The sequence below is a fragment of the Biomphalaria glabrata genome, chromosome 1, assembly GCF_947242115.1.
Source record: "Biomphalaria glabrata chromosome 1, xgBioGlab47.1, whole genome shotgun sequence".
Classification (NCBI taxonomy): domain Eukaryota; kingdom Metazoa; phylum Mollusca; class Gastropoda; family Planorbidae; genus Biomphalaria; species Biomphalaria glabrata.
In genome coordinates this window covers 62,421,291-62,441,293 of record NC_074711.1, presented here as the reverse complement: position 1 = coordinate 62,441,293, position 20,003 = coordinate 62,421,291, and the positions used below count along the sequence as shown (strand labels likewise).

Below are 20,003 nucleotides of genomic sequence, written 5' to 3'. Positions count from 1 at the left end.
GAGAGAGTACACCAGAGAGATGAGGGAGAGAGAGATGAGGGAGAGACAGAGAGAAGAGAGAGAGTACACCAGAGAGATGAGGGAGAGAGAAAGAGATGAGGGAGAGACAGAGAGAAAAGAGAGAGTACACCAGAGAGATGAGGGAGAGACAGAGATGAGAGAGAGTACAAAAGAGAGATGAGGGAGAGAGAGATGAGGGAGAGACAGAGAGATGAGAGAGAGTACACCAGAGAGATGAGGGAGAGAGAATGAGGGAGAGACAGAGAGATGAGAGAGAGTACACCAGAGAGATGAGGGAGAGAGAATGAGGGAGAGACAGAGATGAGAGAGAGTACACCAGAGAGATGAGAGAGAGAGTACACCAGAGAGATGAGGGAGAGAGAGAGAGATGAGGGAGAGACAGAGAGAAAAGAGAGAGTACACCAGAGAGATGAGGGAGAGACAGAGAGATGAGAGAGAGTACAAAAGAGAGATGAGAGAGAGAGAGAGATGAGGGAGAGACAGAGAGATGAGAGAGATTACACCAGAGAGATGAGGGAGAGACAGAGAGATGAGGGAGAGACAGAGAGATGAGAGAGAGTACACCAGAGAGATGACAGAGAGACAGAGAGATGAGAGAGAGAGTACACAAGAAAGATGAGGGAGAGACAGAGAGATGAGGGAGAGACAGAGAGATGAGAGAGAGTACACCAGAGAGATGAGGGAGAGACAGAGAGATGAGGGAGAGAGACAGAGAGATGAGAGAGAGTACACCAGAGAGATGAGGGAGAGACAGAGAGATGAGAGAGAGTACACCAGAGAGATGAGGGAGAGAGACAGAGAGATGAGAGAGAGTACTCCAGAGAGATGAGGAAGAGACAGAGAGATGAGGGAGAGACAGAGAGATGAGGGAGAGACAAAGAGATGAGGGAGAGGGAGATGAGGGAGAGACAGAGAGATGAGAGAGAGTACACCAGAGAGATGAGGGAGAGACAGAGAGATGAGGGAGAGTACACCAGAGATGAGGGAGAGACAGAGAGATGAGGGAGAGCCCCAGAGATAAGGGAGAGACAGAGAGATGAAGGAGAGACAGAGAGATGAGAGAGAGTACACCAGAGAGATGAGAGAGAGACAGAGAGATGAGGGAGAGACAGAGAGATGAGAGAGAGTACACAAGAGAGATGAGGGAGAGAGAGAGATGAGGGAGAGTACACCAGAGAGATGAGGGAGAGACAGAGAGATGAGAGAGAGTACACCAGAGAGATGAGGGAGAGAGAGAGAGATGAGAGAGAGTACACCAGAGCGATGAGGGAGAGAGAGAGAGATGAGAGAGAGTACACCAGAGAGATGAGGGAGAGAGAGAGATGAGAGAGAGTACACCAGAGAGATGAGGGAGAGAGAGAGAGATGAGGGAGAGTACACCAGAGAGATGAGGGAGAGACAGAGAGATGAGAGAGAGTACACCAGAGAGATGAGGGAGAGACAGAGAGATGAGGGAGAGACAGAGAGATGAGAGAGAGTACACCAGAGAGATGAGGGAGAGAGAGAGATGAGGGAGAGACAGAGAGATGAGAGAGAGTACACCAGAGAGATGGAGAGAGAATGAGGGAGAGACAGAGAAATGAGAGAGAGTACACCAGAGAGATGAGGGAGAGAGAGATGAGGGAAAGACAGAGAGAAGAGAGAGAGTACACAAGAGAGATGAGGGAGAGAGAAAGAGATGAGGGAGAGACAGAGAGAAAAGAGAGAGTACACCAGAGAGATGAGGGAGAGACAGAGAGATGAGAGAGAGTACAAAAGAGAGATGAGGGAGAGAGAGATGAGGGAGAGACAGAGAGATGAGAGAGAGTACACCAGAGAGATGAGGGAGAGAGAATGAGGGAGAGACAGAGAGATGAGAGAGAGTACACCAGAGAGATGAGGGAGAGAGAATGAGGGAGAGACAGAGATGAGAGAGAGTACACCAGAGAGATGAGAGAGAGAGTACACCAGAGAGATGAGGGAGAGAGAGAGAGATGAGGGAGAGACAGAGAGAAAAGAGAGAGTACACCAGAGAGATGAGGGAGAGACAGAGAGATGAGAGAGAGTACAAAAGAGAGATGAGAGAGAGAGAGAGAGATGAGGGAGAGACAGAGAGATGAGAGAGAGTACACCAGAGAGATGAGAGAGAGAGAATGAGGGAGAGACAGAGAGATGAGAGAGAGTACACCAGAGAGATGAGGGAGAGAGAGGTGAGAGAGAGACTGAGATGAGAGAGAGTACACCAGAGAGATGAGAGAGAGAGTACACCAGAGAGATGAGGGAGAGACAGAGATGAGAGAGAGTACACCAGAGAGATGAGGGAGAGACAGAGAGATGAGAGAGAGTACACCAGAGAGATGAGGGAGAGAGAGAGATGAGGGAGAGACAGAGAGAAGAGAGAGAGTACACCAGAGAGATGAGGGAGAGACAGAGATGAGGGAGAGACAGAGAGAAAAGAGAGAGTACACCAGAGAGATGAGGGAGAGACAGAGAGATGAGAGAGAGTACAAAAGAGAGATGAGGGAGAGAGAGAGATGAGGGAGAGAGAGAGATGAGAGAGAGTACACCAGAGAGATGAGGGAGAGAGAGAGAGATGAGGGAGAGACAGAGAGATGAGAGAGAGTACACCAGAGAGATGAGGGAGAGAGAGAGATGAGGGAGAGACAGAGAGATGAGAGAGAGAGTACACCAGAGAGATGAGGGAGAGAGAGAGATGAGGGAGAGACAGAGAGATGAGGGAGAGAGACAGAGAGAAGAGAGAGAGTACACAAGAGAGATGAGGGAGACAGAGAGATGAGAGAGACAGAGAGATGAGAGAGTACACAAGAGAGATGAGGGAGAGACAGAGAGATGAGAGAGAGTACACCAGAGAGATGAGAGAGAGACAGAGAGATGAGAGACAGAGTACACCAGAGAGATGAGGGAGAGACAAAGAGATGAGGGAGAGAGACAGAGAGATGAGAGAGAATACACCAGAGAGATGAGGGAGAGACAGAGAGATGAAGGAGAGACAGAGAGATAAGGGAGAGACAGAGAGATGAGAGAGAGTACACAAGAAAGATGAGGGAGAGACAGAGAGATGAGGGAGAGATAGAGATATGAGAGAGAGTACACAAGAGAGATGAGGGAGAGACAGAGAGATGAGGGAGAGACAGAGAGATGAGAGAGAGTACACCAGAGAGATGACAGAGAGACAGAGAGATGAGAGAGAGAGTACACAAGAAAGATGAGGGAGAGACAGAGAGATGAGGGAGAGACAGAGAGATGAGAGAGAGTACACCAGAGAGATGAGGGAGAGACAGAGAGATGAGGGAGAGAGACAGAGAGATGAGAGAGAGTACACCAGAGAGATGAGGGAGAGACAGAGAGATGAGAGAGAGTACACCAGAGAGATGAGGGAGAGAGACAGAGAGATGAGAGAGAGTACTCCAGAGAGATGAGGAAGAGACAGAGAGATGAGGGAGAGACAGAGAGATGAGGGAGAGACAGAGAGATGAGGGAGAGGGAGATGAGGGAGAGACAGAGAGATGAGAGAGAGTACACCAGAGAGATGAGGGAGAGACAGAGAGATGAGGGAGAGTACACCAGAGATGAGGGAGAGACAGAGAGATGAGGGAGAGCCCCAGAGATGAGGGAGAGACAGAGAGATGAAGGAGAGACAGAGAGATGAGAGAGAGTACACCAGAGAGATGAGAGAGAGACAGAGAGATGAGAGAGAGACAGAGAGATGAGAGAGAGTACACAAGAGAGATGAGGGAGAGAGAGAGATGAGGGAGAGTACACCAGAGAGATGAGGGAGAGACAGAGAGATGAGAGAGAGTACACCAGAGAGATGAGGGAGAGAGAGAGAGATGAGAGAGAGTACACCAGAGCGATGAGGGAGAGAGAGAGAGATGAGAGAGAGTACACCAGAGAGATGAGGGAGAGAGAGAGAGATGAGAGAGAGTACACCAGAGAGATGAGGGAGAGAGAGAGAGATGAGGGAGAGTACACCAGAGAGATGAGGGAGAGACAGAGAGATGAGAGAGAGTACACCAGAGAGATGAGGGAGAGACAGAGAGATGAGCGAGAGACAGAGAGATGAGAGAGAGTACACCAGAGAGATGAGGGAGAGAGAGAGATGAGGGAGAGTACACCAGAGAGATGAGGGAGAGACAGAGAGATGAGAGAGAGTACACCAGAGAGATGAGGGAGAGACAGAGAGATGAGAGAGAGTACACCAGAGAGATAAGGGAGAGAGAGAGAGATGAGAGAGAGTACACCAGAGAGATGAGGGAGAGAGAGAGAGAGATGAGGGAGAGACAGAGAGGTGAGAGAGAGACAGAGAGATGAGAGAGAGTACACCAGAGAGATGAGGGAGAGAGAGAGAGATGAGGGAGAGTACACCAGAGAGATGAGGGAGAGAGAGAGATGAGAGAGAGTACACCAGAGAGATGAGGGAGAGACAGAGAGATGAGAGAGAGACAGAGAGATGAGAGAGAGTACACCAGAGAGATGAGGGAGAGACAGAGAGATGAGAGAGAGTACACCAGAGAGATGAGGGAGAGAGAGAGAGATGAGAGAGAGTACACCAGAGAGATGAGGGAGAGAGAGATGAGGGAGAGACAGAAAGATGAGAGAGAGTACACCAGAGAGATGAGGGAGAGAGAGAGATAAGGGAGAGACAGAGAGATGAGAGAGAGACAGAGAGATGAGAGAGAGTACACCAGAGAGATGAGGGAGAGACAGAGAGATGAGAGAGAGTACACCAGAGAGATGAGGGAGAGACAGAGAGATGAGGGAGAGACAGAGAGATGAGAGAGAGTACACCAGAGAGATGAGGGAGAGACAGAGAGATGAGAGAGAGTACACCAGAGAGATGGAGAGAGAATGAGGGAGAGACAGAGAAATGAGAGAGAGTACACCAGAGAGATGAGGGAGAGAGAGATGAGGGAGAGACAGAGAGAAGAGAGAGAGTACACCAGAGAGATGAGGGAGAGAGAAAGAGATGAGGGAGAGACAGAGAGAAAAGAGAGAGTACACCAGAGAGATGAGGGAGAGACAGAGATGAGAGAGAGTACAAAAGAGAGATGAGGGAGAGAGAGATGAGGGAGAGACAGAGAGATGAGAGAGAGTACACCAGAGAGATGAGGGAGAGAGAATGAGGGAGAGACAGAGAGATGAGAGAGAGTACACCAGAGAGATGAGGGAGAGAGAATGAGGGAGAGACAGAGATGAGAGAGAGTACACCAGAGAGATGAGAGAGAGAGTACACCAGAGAGATGAGGGAGAGAGAGAGAGATGAGGGAGAGACAGAGAGAAAAGAGAGAGTACACCAGAGAGATGAGGGAGAGACAGAGAGATGAGAGAGAGTACAAAAGAGAGATGAGAGAGAGAGAGAGATGAGGGAGAGACAGAGAGATGAGAGAGATTACACCAGAGAGATGAGGGAGAGACAGAGAGATGAGGGAGAGACAGAGAGATGAGAGAGAGTACACCAGAGAGATGACAGAGAGACAGAGAGATGAGAGAGAGAGTACACAAGAAAGATGAGGGAGAGACAGAGAGATGAGGGAGAGACAGAGAGATGAGAGAGAGTACACCAGAGAGATGAGGGAGAGACAGAGAGATGAGGGAGAGAGACAGAGAGATGAGAGAGAGTACACCAGAGAGATGAGGGAGAGACAGAGAGATGAGAGAGAGTACACCAGAGAGATGAGGGAGAGAGACAGAGAGATGAGAGAGAGTACTCCAGAGAGATGAGGAAGAGACAGAGAGATGAGGGAGAGACAGAGAGATGAGGGAGAGACAGAGAGATGAGGGAGAGAGAGATGAGGGAGAGACAGAGAGATGAGAGAGAGTACACCAGAGAGATGAGGGAGAGACAGAGAGATGAGGGAGAGTACACCAGAGATGAGGGAGAGACAGAGAGATGAGGGAGAGCCCCAGAGATGAGGGAGAGACAGAGAGATGAAGGAGAGACAGAGAGATGAGAGAGAGTACACCAGAGAGATGAGAGAGAGACAGAGAGATGAGGGAGAGACAGAGAGATGAGGGAGAGCCCCAGAGATGAGGGAGAGACAGAGAGATGAGGGAGAGAGACAGAGAGATGAGGGAGAGACAGAGAGATGAGGGAGAGACAGAGAGATGAGAGAGAGACAGAGAGATGAGGGAGAGACACAGAGATGAGGGAGAGACAGAGAGATGATGGAGAGACAGAGAGATGAGGGAGAGACAGAGAGATGAGGGAGAGACAGAGAGATGAGGGAGAGACAGAGAGATGAGGGAGAGACAGAGAGATGAGGGAGAGACAGAGAGATGAGAGAGAGACAGAGAGATGAGGGAGAGACAGAGAGATGAGGGAGAGACAGAGAGATGAGGGAGAGACAGAGAGATGAGGGGGAGACAGAGAGATGAAGGAGAGACAGAGAGATGAGGGAGAGACAGAGAGATGAGGGGGAGACAGAGAGATGAGGGAGAGACAGAGAGATGAGGGGGAGACAGAGAGATGAGGGAGAGACAGAGAGATGAGGGAGAGACAGAGAGATGAGGGAGAGACAGAGAGATGAGAGAGAGACAGAGAGATGAGAGAGAGACAGAGAGATGAGGGAGAGACAGAGAGATGAGGGAGAGACAGAGAGATGAGGGAGAGACAGAGAGATGAGAGAGAGACAGAGAGATGAGGGAGAGACAGAGAGATGAGGGAGAGACAGAGAGATGAGGGAGAGACAGAGAGATGAGGAAGAGACAGAGAGATGAGGGAGAGAGACAGAGAGATGAGAGAGAGACAGAGAGATGAGGGAGAGACAGAGAGATGAGGGAGAGACAGAGAGATGAGGGAGAGTACACCAGAGAGATGAGGGGGGGGAGAAAGAAAGAGAGAAAACTTTATAGAGAAAGAAAGCATAAGAAAAAAAAAGAGCGAGAGAGAGTCAAAGAGATACACACACACACACACACAAAAAGACAACCAAGTTGAAAAGAAAGATGAATAGAAACAAAGAGAGAGAGAGAGAGAGAGAGAGTCCGACTGGCAGATGGAAGGGCAAAATGAAGGACAAAGAAACGTGTATTTACTCACCAATCTTCTTTCATCTGAAATAAATCAGAGATTGTAATTTGACTGAAGTCTACGTATTGAAGGCAAGGAAGCTGTCAATCTTTACACGAGTCTAATCTAATACTCTAGTTGAAATTATTTCTTTGGACACACAAACTATTTCATGGAAAAGTTGAAACAATTTTTTCGTTCTTTACTCACTCAACAATTCTTAGCATCGGATTTCTTCATTTTTTAAGATTCCAAAACACTTATGGGGCCGTGCACAGCACAATTAGGAGGAAGGGCATACTTAGGGGCAGTGCACATAACATAAATATGTTAGATCTACTTTCCTAAGTCTGTTAATTCAATTCAATCCACCACCCCCCAACCCCGAAAAAAATCCAGATTATTCAATGTTTAGAATCTAACATTTTATATTTATTTTTTCAACGGTATTGAACTCTGAAATGCACAGAAAAAAATAAAAACAAGAGATAGAAAACAAAATGAGAACTATAAATAACAAAATGTGTGCTTCTACAGCCCAACAAGACGCATCTCACAGAACACATGAAACAAATGCTCCACCCTACCGGACTACCATACAGGTCCACAATTCTCATGGTCCCACAGTTTTAACTGAAGGCGCGGTAGCTGAGTGGCAAAGTGGTTGGCTTACTGTCTACACTTACTAAGTTTCATACATTGAAGATTGAAGAGGGTTACCAGCCTTCACTCTAATCATGTCTACTGTCTACACTTACTCTAATCATGCCTACTGTCTACACTTACTCTAATCATGCCTACTATCTACACTTACTCTAATCATGTCTACTGTCTACACTTACTCTAATCATGCCTACTGTCTACACTTACTCTAATCATGCCTACTGTCTACACTTACTCTAATCATGCCTACTGTCTACACTTACTCTAATCATGCCTACTGTCTACACTTACTCTAATCATGCCTACTGTCTACACTTACTCTAATCATGCCTACTGTCTACACTTACTCTAATCATGCCTACTGTCTACACTTACTCTAATCATGCCTACTGTCTACACTTACTCTAATCATGCCTACTGTCTACACTTACTCAAATCCAGCTCTTCGTGAACATTATTTAAAATACTTATTTGCGGGGAACACTATTTAGAACCCTAGAAAGACAGTTTGAGAAACTCTGATCTCTACTTCCCAACACTTACATCTTCTAAAGACTCCACCACGTTCACCAATGTAACGACCATAACCATCATCATAACCATCGTAGCCGTCACCATAATATGGCGGCAGGACACTCAGACCTGCAATCAAACAGAAACAAATACTCAGACTAGTGAAAAGAATGTTGCATGAAATCATTATTTCGCTAAGTCTATACATCAATACTATTGCTAGAGAACCGCACATTATTTTTTTTCTTTGAAACTTTAATATCAAAGTACACAATATCGCTTCCTTAACATTTCGTTTCGTTGTATTGAAGTATTATATTGTCAATATTCATTCTGAGAACCCAAGAATTAAGTTTTCCTTTCCGATTAATACGACTCGGTCATCAAAGTGAGATCCATTGAAATGTTTGGAAACAGGTGTGAGATACGCTTGAAAAACTATTTTTTTAATGTAATTGTCATTTGGATACATTTTGGTTTGTAATAGGTTAATAATTTAACAGCAGGTCATTGTCAATGGCAAGCAACGATGTGCTTTTAAGAATAAAAGTGTAACCCTATCTCCCACACTCGGCAAAGATTGGCTTGGTTGCTTATGAAAAGATCTAAAGCTTGAATTGAATGACAGGTTGACGAGAGAAACAAATTGGTTTGTTGTTAGAATCAGCCCCCCCCCCCCCCCCTTCACGTTCTCTAGTAGCAGTTATTCAAATACAAAAAGTTTTGACTTTAGAAACTGTTCCCATAGACCGCTTTCAGAGAGCGGCTAAAAATTTAATCTGGTTTTGTCCTAAGTCTGTAGGTGATTTTAATTTTAATGAGCTAATCCGATAAAAATCTTTGGCAGAATATAAGTCAATAATTAACATGCATGGCTAGATTGACGTGGGGACATGAGTACGACGTAATTATCTTCTTTTTTTTTTTAAAGCAATGTCTTTATTAGATTAGATAAGAAGATACAAAGCAGATGTTGTATTTCCTTAACTGTGTGAGACTGAGAAGTGTGTACCGAATGCACGCATCCCTAAACTGTATCAAGTATTGATTTTTTATAGCCCGTCTATTAGCTTGCTTTAAGTTGGGAACATGGGAAAAGTATTTACAGTTTACAGTGACTATATTGATGAAAAAATTGACAGTCAACGTTTGCTTAAAATAACTCTTGATGTAAGTTTTATTAGCGGCCCCGAAAAGGGGAAAAGACGCTTTTAGTTTTGTGTGAAATATCTGTCCGTCCGTCCAGTTTAGATCTCGTAAACTAGAAAAGATATTGAAAATCCGACATCATAATATTTTAGTCCATTCAAAGTTCTGATGCAACGACTACATTTTTCTTTTCTAAAAGCGAAAAATCTAATTTTTTAAATCACTAATGCAAGTAGTTTTTTCATAAAAATACACCACTTTTACAACTATTCACTATTTATTTGGTAACAAACACTGGAGATTCTTAGTAGGGGAGACCACACTATAAACACATTTATGTAAACGGGTTTTGATTTTTTGTCAAATATTTTTTTTTACATTTTTATTGCTAAATTAAGTAAGTTCTGTCATACTATTTACTACATTTACACACAAAAAAATGTTTACTTTTTTTTCAAAGAGAAAAGATATATTTAGTATGGATATAAGTTGGACATAATTTAAAACTACAATTTATAAGTAATTTTGCATATTATCGCGTGAACTACAATGTTCAAATTTGGTCATAGAACACTGAACTAAAGGAACAATTTTTTTTTTCTAAGGAATTAGAGATTGACCATTTACAAAGCAATTGGATATTCACAATAAGACATCAGTTAGGCCAGGTTCACATATCATTTCATACTCACTTTCCCCTATACCAGGGGTCGGCAACCTGCGGCTCGCGAGCCACATGCGGCTCTTTGGATGCTAAGCTGCGGCTCTTTAGTTCCATGTGCAAATATTATTTATTTTATCTAAAAAAAAAACATTAAAAAATCATTCTGATTCGATTCTATCTCTCGGTCACTCGCTTTTCAGCGCACCCTTCCCACATGTCTTGAAATGTAACATATTTGCAAGTGGAAGATGTTCAACTTTCTTCTACCTTATCACTTGATATAAATGAGTCTTGCGACATAAAAGACACTGCACAAGTTGACCTTTTTGTCATTTATGTCTTCCTAAGATCCAAAAGAAGAACTTCTAGGATTGCTTCCGCTCTCGTGACAAACTAGAGGAGAAGATACAGCTAATGTCGTGACAAACTAGAGGAGAAGATACAGCTAATGTCGTGCAAAAATACCTTGAAGACAATATAATGAATATAAATAAAATCGTTTCAATAGCAACTGATGGAGCCAGAAGTATGACAGAAAAAAAGTTGGCAACTACGATTCTTTGGCGTAAAATAAACCACGAAATTCTTACATCTCACTGCATAATACATCAAGAAGCGCTTTGTGTCCAAACATTTCATGCGAAAATAGTTGAGGTCATGTATTTGGTAATCAAGATTTTTAACAGTATCTTGTCAGAAGCACTCTACCATCGTCAGTTTAAATGTTAAACGAAATGGAGACTCAGTATCTTGTCAGAAGCACTCCACCATCGTCAGTTTAAATGTTAAACGAAATGGAGACTCAGTATCCCGACCCCCTGGATATCCAGTCTATGTTTTAGTAGAAGAATTCGTTTGTTTTGAAGAAAAAAATATTCTTTTTGCAGAAATTATTCAAAGCGTAAATTACTTCAATTTCTATTTGTAAAAGCAATATTGCGATAAAACCAGTGCAACCGAGTTAATTCAGGATAGTTATGAAGAAAAATTTAAGATTAATTTATTGACAGATTTAAACAATTCAAAACAAACAAAACGACTGTAGCATTTATAAAAAAAATATTCTCAACATTAATAGTACCGAAATCCACATCTAGACATTTGGAATTGAAACTGGATCTCTAGACATGCTACTGATCGATTTAAAAAGTAAAGTTTTGTGTAGTGGATAATGTACAGAGTTGAAAATCAGGTTGGAAGATTTGAAGGTCCAGAAATGTATGTAGCGCAACAAAAGTGGACAGCAATTAAAGAAATGCCACGAGATAAGGCACTTATATTCGACGCTTGGAATAGTCTTCCAGATTGATACAGTCGGGTGAAAAAGTTGGCATTTGGAAAGCTGACTATCGTCTGATCGACATATTCGTGAGAGCAAGCGTTCTCTTGCATAAATATAATTAAAATAAAGTAAGAAGCCAACTAGCAAATGAAATTTAGAGTCGTGTTTGAAACTAAAAACAAGATATGAGCCAAATTTATCCAAACTTTCTTAATCCATGCAAAGCCATAGTTACTACTTAATTTGTTTGTTCAATTGTTTGTTATTAAAGTACAGGTTAGTGTATATATAATTTGTTGTGTAAAAGACTATTATAAATTGATTTTTTTTCATCTTATGAAAAAATAGATTCGTTTTTTCAACCAAAACACTTTATTTATGCGAGTTTATTGTTTGGAAGAAAAAAAATCTTGTGGCTCTTTAAAAAAGTTGAAATTTTGTAAATTGTAATTTTTGGCTCTTCCGACTCAAAAGGTTGCCGACCCCCTGCCCTATACTTTGGTTTGCTGGACCGCTGGGGCACCATACACGATCTGTCAACCTTCTTTCTCCGTTCTTCTCTGTCCTATGTCTTTTTTTATATATATATTATCCCAAAGCATCCAGCTGGTAGATAGGTACATGAACTACGTGGTCTTAAATATGTCATAGCTAGATGTATTGTCAGACTCTCGATCTACTTACACACACGTACTACCTAATAGATACTTTGCTTTTTGATTATTTCAAGTCTTGTGAATAGTATATACAATTTTGCCACTATATAAACAGAATATTCTCATCTCTATTTTAAACTAACATTAATGACATTGTTTTGGTGGCTAAGATTCTAATTAATTTTTGCTGATCGTTAAAATGAGCATGTTTCTTAGTTCAAACTCCAGTGTGTTGAGCGACAAATGAGTCTATATACTAATGCTAAACAACGATTGCATTATTGGATCGGCTTTGCCAACTCACACACATACAAATCCTTTAAAAATGGTAAAGTTATAAAGTAAATCGTTGAAATAGTATACACATGAATAGCCTTACCTCTTATTCCATGATCTCCAGCTAAAACATAGCCGTTGTCATCCCAGTCTTAAAAACAAAAGTTACAGGATCAATACACAACACGCAGTCTTTGGTTTTTGTCTGGTATTCTTAAACAAATTATTTAAGCGTACTTAAGATAATTTTATTGGTCCAAACAAATTCTGTTCGACTATAAATGTCCACCTCCGCCTAATTACGATAAGATAAGCAATATAGGTGCAAACAAAAGAACAGTAAAGTTCACTCTGTGTTAGTATTGATATTTGAAAGTTTCTGGTCCTAAAAATATCTTCTCCATGACATACCTCCTCCTATGTAAGCTGGACCGCCATACCTGCCTGCGTAAACTCCCCTGGCTCTTAGAGGGAGAGGTCGGATCACTGTGACGTCACAAAGAACCGAACTAACCATAAGCCCAAAAGCTAGCAAAATTAAAGAATTGATCATGTTGGAATTCAACCTGAAAAACAAATAAATTGTGATACTTTAAGCAATTAGAATAAACTTCGAGCTCTCTTCTCTTTTTCTATTTAACTGTCGTGAATTGTTTGTTTTTTCTTCAACTAAAGGGAATAGTTCGAACTAGACAAACGTACTTTCCAATCTGTACCTCTCCTACCTAATCTAAGACTTGAACACAAACTCTATATCAGTCACTTGTGTTGCTTGGCCCAAATCCCTGCAACTCAATTTATACTTCCGCTGATTGACACTCTATGTGACCTATGTCAGACCATCACAACTTCCTGTAGTCAACGTGAGACATGTTGGTCAGGTTGTCAGATTGATGAACTGTCTTGGTCCAGCACGAAATCGTTGAGACCACAACTCCCCGAGTCAACGTCCAGTGTTTGTCTTGTCACACAGATCTGGGAGTTGGTCACTAGTCAGGTTAAGCATTGCTCTCAATACAAAAGACGAGGACATTTTTTTTTAAAGTTATACTTTAAAATTAGCAGACGTCAGTTTGCCCCCAACCTTTCAATGTATAGTAAGTAGTGTATGACGTCAACTTAAGCTTAGTCAAAGATCTATTGATACAGGTCTTCACATAAGTACTATATCCCTGTTGTCATGCCGCATATAACAAAAATGTGACCAAATTCTAAATATATAATACATTAGGAGGGGGGGGGGGGGCAACATATTAAGCGATACCTCTGCGGTACAGCCCAGGACTTAGCGCGGGCTCTGTGACAGCGGGAGATTTATGACGCTAGAAAGCCCAGTGCTTTCAAGGGGTTATGGGAGTCATAAGTTGTTAGAGAAATAGGATACCATTGCTCATAATACAAGATAGGCCTAAATGCTTACAACCATCATCTTGTTGCAAAGTAACTGATACGTATAAATCTCAGTACATCGCATTCCTCACAGTACATGTATATAATTATGCGATTAAATTTAGATCTGAAATTCTATTTTTAGTTGAAAAGAAAATAAAGGCCAACAATCCTGATATTTCTTTAACAAAAAATAATTAAACTATTCCATTGCGACATTAAGAATCTAGATCTACATAAAGCCTTCTTCTAAGAATCTACATAAAACCTTCTTCTATCTAAGAATCTACATAAAGCCTTCTTCTAAGAATCGACATAAAGCCTTCTTCTATCTAAGAAACGACATAAAGCCTTCTTATAGCTAAGAATCGACATAAAGCTTTCTTCTATCTAAGAATCGACATAAAGCTTTCTTCTATCTAAGAATCTACATAAAGCCTTCTTCTATCTAACAATCGACATAAAGCCTTCTTCTATCTAACAATCGACATAAAGCCTTCTTCTATCTAACAATCGACATAAAGCTTTCTTCTATCTAACAATCGACATAAAGCCTTCTTCTATCTAACAATCGACATAAAGCCTTCTTCTATCTAACAATCGACATAAAGCTTTCTTCTATCTAAGAATCGACATAAAGCCTTCTTCTATCTAAGAATCGACATAAAGCCTTCTTCTATCTAAGAATCGACATAAAGCTTTCTTCTATCTAAGAATCGACATAAAGCTTTCTTCTATCTAAGAATCGACATAAAGCTTTCTTCTATCTAACAATCGACATAAAGCCTTCTTCTATCTAACAATCGACATAAAGCCTTCTTCTATCTAACAATCGACATAAAGCCTTCTTCTATCTAAGAATCGACATAAAGCCTTCTTCTATCTAACAATCGACATAAAGCCTTCTTCTATCTAACAATCGACATAAAGCCTTCTTCTATCTAACAATCGACATAAAGCCTTCTTCTATCTAAGAATCGACATAAAGCCTTCTTCTATCTAAGAATCGACATAAAGCCTTCTTCTATCTAACAATCGACATAAAGCCTTCTTCTATCTAAGAATCGACATAAAGCCTTCTTCTATCTAACAATCGACATAAAGCCTTCTTCTATCTAAGAATCGACATAAAGCCTTCTTCTATCTAAGAATCTACATAAAGCCTTCTTCTATCTAAGAATCTACATAAAGCCTTTTTCTATCTAAGAATCTACATAAAGCTTTCTTCTATCTAACAATCGACATAAAGCCTTCTTCTATCTAAGAATCTACATAAAGCCTTCTTCTATCTAACAATCGACATAAAGCCTTCTTCTATCTAAGAATCGACATAAAGCTTTCTTCTATCTAACAATCGACATAAAGCCTTCTTCTATCTAACAATCGACATAAAGCTTTCTTCTATCTAAGAATCTACATAAAGCTTTCTTCTATCTAAGAATCGACATAAAGCCTTCTTCTAAGAATCTACATAAAGCCTTCTTCTATCTAAGAATCGACATAAAGCCTTCTTCTATCTAACAATCGACATAAAGCCTTCTTCTATCTAACAATCGACATAAAGCCTTCTTCTATCTAAGAATCGACATAAAGCCTTCTTCTATCTAAGAATCGACATAAAGCTTTCTTCTATCTAAGAATCGACATAAAGCTTTCTTCTATCTAAGAATCGACATAAAGCTTTCTTCTATCTAAGAATCGACATAAAGCCTTCTTCTAAGAATCGACATAAAGCCTTCTTCTATCTAACAATCGACATAAAGCTTTCTTCTATCTAAGAATCGACATAAAGCTTTCTTCTATCTAAGAATCGACATAAAGCCTTCTTCTAAGAATCGACATAAAGCCTTCTTCTAAGGATCGACATAAAGCTTTCTTCTATCTAAGAATCGACATAAAGCCTTCTTCTATCTAACAATCGACATAAAGCTTTCTTCTATCTAACAATCGACATAAAGCCTTCTTCTATCTAACAATCGACATAAAGCCTTCTTCTATCTAACAATCGACATAAAGCCTTCTTCTATCTAACAATCGACATAAAGCTTTCTTCTATCTAAGAATCTACATAAAGCTTTCTTCTATCTAAGAATCGACATAAAGCCTTCTTCTAAGAATCGACATAAAGCCTTCTTCTATCTAACAATCGACATAAAGCCTTCTTCTATCTAACAATCGACATAAAGCTTTCTTCTATCTAAGAATCGACATAAAGCCTTCTTCTATCTAAGAATCGACATAAAGCCTTCTTCTATCTAAGAATCGACATAAAGCTTTCTTCTATCTAAGAATCGACATAAAGCCTTCTTCTATCTAAGAATCGACATAAAGCCTTCTTCTATCTAACAATCGACATAAAGCTTTCTTCTATCTAAGAATCGACATAAAGCCTTCTTCTATCTAAGAATCGACATAAAGCCTTCTTCTATCTAAGAATCGACATAAAGCCTTCTTCTATCTAAGAATCTACATAAAGCCTTCTTCTATCTAAGAATCGACATAAAGCTTTCTTCTATCTAAGAATCTACATAAAGCTTTCTTCTATCTAACAATCGACATAAAGCCTTCTTCTATCTAAGAATCTACATAAAGCCTTCTTCTATCTAACAATCGACATAAAGCCTTCTTCTATCTAAGAATCGACATAAAGCTTTCTTCTATCTAACAATCGACATAAAGCCTTCTTCTATCTAACAATCGACATAAAGCTTTCTTCTATCTAAGAATCTACATAAAGCTTTCTTCTATCTAAGAATCGACATAAAGCCTTCTTCTAAGAATCGACATAAAGCCTTCTTCTATCTAAGAATCGACATAAAGCCTTCTTCTATCTAACAATCGACATAAAGCCTTCTTCTATCTAACAATCGACATAAAGCCTTCTTCTATCTAAGAATCGACATAAAGCCTTCTTCTATCTAAGAATCGACATAAAGCTTTCTTCTATCTAAGAATCGACATAAAGCTTTCTTCTATCTAAGAATCGACATAAAGCTTTCTTCTATCTAAGAATCGACATAAAGCTTTCTTCTATATAAGAATCGACATAAAGCCTTCTTCTAAGAATCGACATAAAGCTTTCTTCTATCTAACAATCGACATAAAGCTTTCTTCTATCTAAGAATCGACATAAAGCCTTCTTCTAAGAATCGACATAAAGCTTTCTTCTATCTAACAATCGACATAAAGCTTTTTTCTATCTAAGAATCGACATAAAGCCTTCTTCTATCTAACAATCGACATAAAGCTTTCTTCTATCTAAGAATCGACATAAAGCTTTCTTCTATCTAAGAATCGACATAAAGCCTTCTTCTAAGAATCGACATAAAGCCTTCTTCTAAGAATCGACATAAAGCTTTCTTCTATCTAAGAATCGACATAAAGCCTTCTTCTATCTAACAATCGACATAAAGCTTTCTTCTATCTAACAATCGACATAAAGCCTTCTTCTATCTAACAATCGACATAAAGCCTTCTTCTATCTAACAATCGACATAAAGCCTTCTTCTATCTAACAATCGACATAAAGCTTTCTTCTATCTAAGAATCTACATAAAGCTTTCTTCTATCTAAGAATCGACATAAAGCCTTCTTCTAAGAATCGACATAAAGCCTTCTTCTATCTAACAATCGACATAAAGCCTTCTTCTATCTAACAATCGACATAAAGCTTTCTTCTATCTAAAAATCGACATAAAGCCTTCTTCTATCTAAGAATCGACATAAAGCCTTCTTCTATCTAAGAATCGACATAAAGCTTTCTTCTATCTAAGAATCGACATAAAGCCTTCTTCTATCTAAGAATCGACATAAAGCCTTCTTCTATCTAACAATCGACATAAAGCTTTCTTCTATCTAAGAATCGACATAAAGCCTTCTTCTAAGAATCGACATAAAGCCTTCTTCTATCTAAGAATCTACATAAAGCCTTCTTCTATCTAAGAATCGACATAAAGCCTTCTTCTATCTAAGAATCGACATAAAGCCTTCTTCTATCTAAGAATCGACATAAAGCCTTCTTCTATCTAAGAATCGACATAAAGCTTTCTTCTATCTAAGAATCGACATAAAGCCTTCTTCTATCTAAGAATCGACATAAAGCCTTCTTCTATCTAACAATCGACATAAAGCTTTCTTCTATCTAAGAATCGACATAAAGCCTTCTTCTATCTAAGAATCGACATAAAGCCTTCTTCTATCTAAGAATCTACATAAAGCCTTCTTCTATCTAAGAATCGACATAAAGCCTTCTTCTATCTAAGAATCGACATAAAGCCTTCTTCTATCTAAGAATCGACATAAAGCCTTCTTCTATCTAAGAATCTACATAAAGCTTTCTTCTATCTAAGAATCTACATAAAGCCTTCTTCTATCTAAGAATCGACATAAAGCTTTCTTCTATCTAAGAATCTACATAAAGCCTTCTTCTATCTAAGAATCTACATAAAGCTTTCTTCTATCTAAGAATCTACATAAAGCTTTCTTCTATCTAAGAATCGACATAAAGCCTTCTTCTATCTAAGAATCGACATAAAGCCTTCTTCTATCTAAGAATCGACATAAAGCCTTCTTCTATCTAAGAATCTACATAAAGCCTTCTTCTAAGAATCGACATAAAGCCTTCTTCTAAGAATCGACATAAAGCCTTCTTCTATCTAAGAATCGACATAAAGCCTTCTTCTATCTAAGAATTGACATAAGGCCTTCCTTCTTCTATCTAAGAATCGACATAAAGCCTTCTTCTATCTAAGAATCTACATAAAGCCTTCTTCTATCTAACAATCGACATAAAGCCTTCTTCTATCTAAGAATCTACATAAAGCCTTCTTCTATCTAAGAATCGACATAAAGCCTTCTTCTATCTAAGAATCTACATAAAGCCTTCTTCTATCTAAGAATCGACATAAAGCCTTCTTCTATCTAAGAATCTACATAAAGCCTTCTTCTATCTAAGAATCTACATAAAGCCTTCTTCTATCTAAGAATCGACATAAAGCCTTCTTCTATCTAAGAATCTACATAAAGCCTTCTTCTATCTAAGAATCTACATAAAGCCTTCTTCTATCTAAGAATCGACATAAAGCCTTCTTCTATCTAAGAATCTACATAAAGCCTTCTTCTATCTAAGAATCTACATAAAGCCTTCTTCTATCTAAGAATCTACATAAAGCCTTCTTCTATCTAAGAATCTACATAAAGCCTTCTTCTAAGAATTGACATAAAGCCTTCTTCTATCTAAGAATCGACATAAAGCCTTCTTCTATCTAAGAATCTACATAAAGCCTTCTTCTATCTAAGAATCGACATAAAGCCTTCTTCTATCTAAGAATCTACATAAAGCTTTCTTCTATCTAAGAATCTACATAAAGCCTTTTTCTATCTAAGAATCTACATAAAGCTTTCTTCTATCTAAGAATCGACATAAAGCCTTCTTCTATCTAAGAATCGAGATAAAGCCTTCTTCTATCTAAGAATCGACATAAAGCCTTCTTCTATCTTAGAATCGACATAAAGCCTTCTTCTATCTAAGAATCGACATAAAGCCTTCTTCTATCTTAGAATCGACATAAAGCCTTCTTCTATCTAAGAATCGACATAAAGCCTTCTTCTATCTAAGAATCGACATAAAGCCTTCTTCTATCTAAGAATCTACATAAAGCCTTCTTCTATCTAAGAATCGACATAAAGCCTTCTTCTATCTTAGAATCGACATCAAGCCTTCTTCTATCTTAGAATCGACATAAAGCCTTCTTCTATCTAAGAATCGACATAAAGCCTTCTCAACACAGTTACAAAGCATTAGCCTCCAGTGTGGGCCTACATTATAGGCCTACTGGTGAAATGGAATCACATTCTTGTATCTAGGCCTACATCTATCGCTATTCAGAATGGTCAGATGTTGTGCACTGAGATCCATCCTTGTGATTGTGTAGTTTCTTATACAAGAATAGAACTGTTTGTAATGTAACGTGGCCAATCTTTGTTATTTCATTCGCAATCATCTGTACTCGAGGGTCTCTAACGTCCACAGTAAGTTCACTCATGTTAACTTAGAATAGAGAACACGGTCAGAATATGGAGACATAAACCACACATTCTACCTAGAGATCAGATTTTCCATTGCACTTTCTTCTGAAGGTAAACCATTATCCAATTACTTTTGTTCCGTATTCATGTGTTCCACAGACTTGATTGTACGTTACACAACTTGAATATATTCACACAAGGAGAAAGGGGGGGGGGGGGCTCGTTGACCCGTGAAAGAAAAACAGAAACCAAACCTTCATCGTCTTCGTGGTTCAACGCAAACATGGGCGAAAAGTTCAACTCTGAGGAAAAAATTGGAAGCATGTGATCCTTGGGCAGGTTGCAGCACACAGT

The 20,003-nt window shown here is 39.8% G+C and overlaps 1 protein-coding gene across 4 annotated transcripts in view; it reads right to left on the bottom strand.

Moving 5' to 3' along the window:
* The window catches only part of LOC106058303 (uncharacterized), a 29,983-nt gene extending 10,225 nt beyond the window's left edge, over positions 1-19,758 (bottom strand). The window contains exons 1-5 of one of the 4 annotated variants that reach the window (XM_056006592.1): positions 19,724-19,758; positions 12,645-12,799; positions 12,337-12,384; positions 8,237-8,335; positions 7,061-7,074 (exon numbers count right to left, since the gene is read on the bottom strand). In XM_056006592.1, the coding sequence (XP_055862567.1) occupies positions 7,061-7,074; positions 8,237-8,335; positions 12,337-12,384; positions 12,645-12,799; positions 19,724-19,743 (336 nt within the window). In that variant the 5' untranslated portion in view covers positions 19,744-19,758. Of the gene's footprint in view, positions 1-7,060; positions 7,075-8,236; positions 8,336-12,336; positions 12,385-12,644; positions 12,800-12,935; positions 13,222-13,317; positions 13,403-19,723 lie in introns of those variants that run through there. The other 3 variants (XM_013215696.2, XM_013215694.2, XM_013215695.2) reach the window with 3 other exon arrangements.
* Positions 19,759-20,003: the final 245 nt, after the last annotated feature.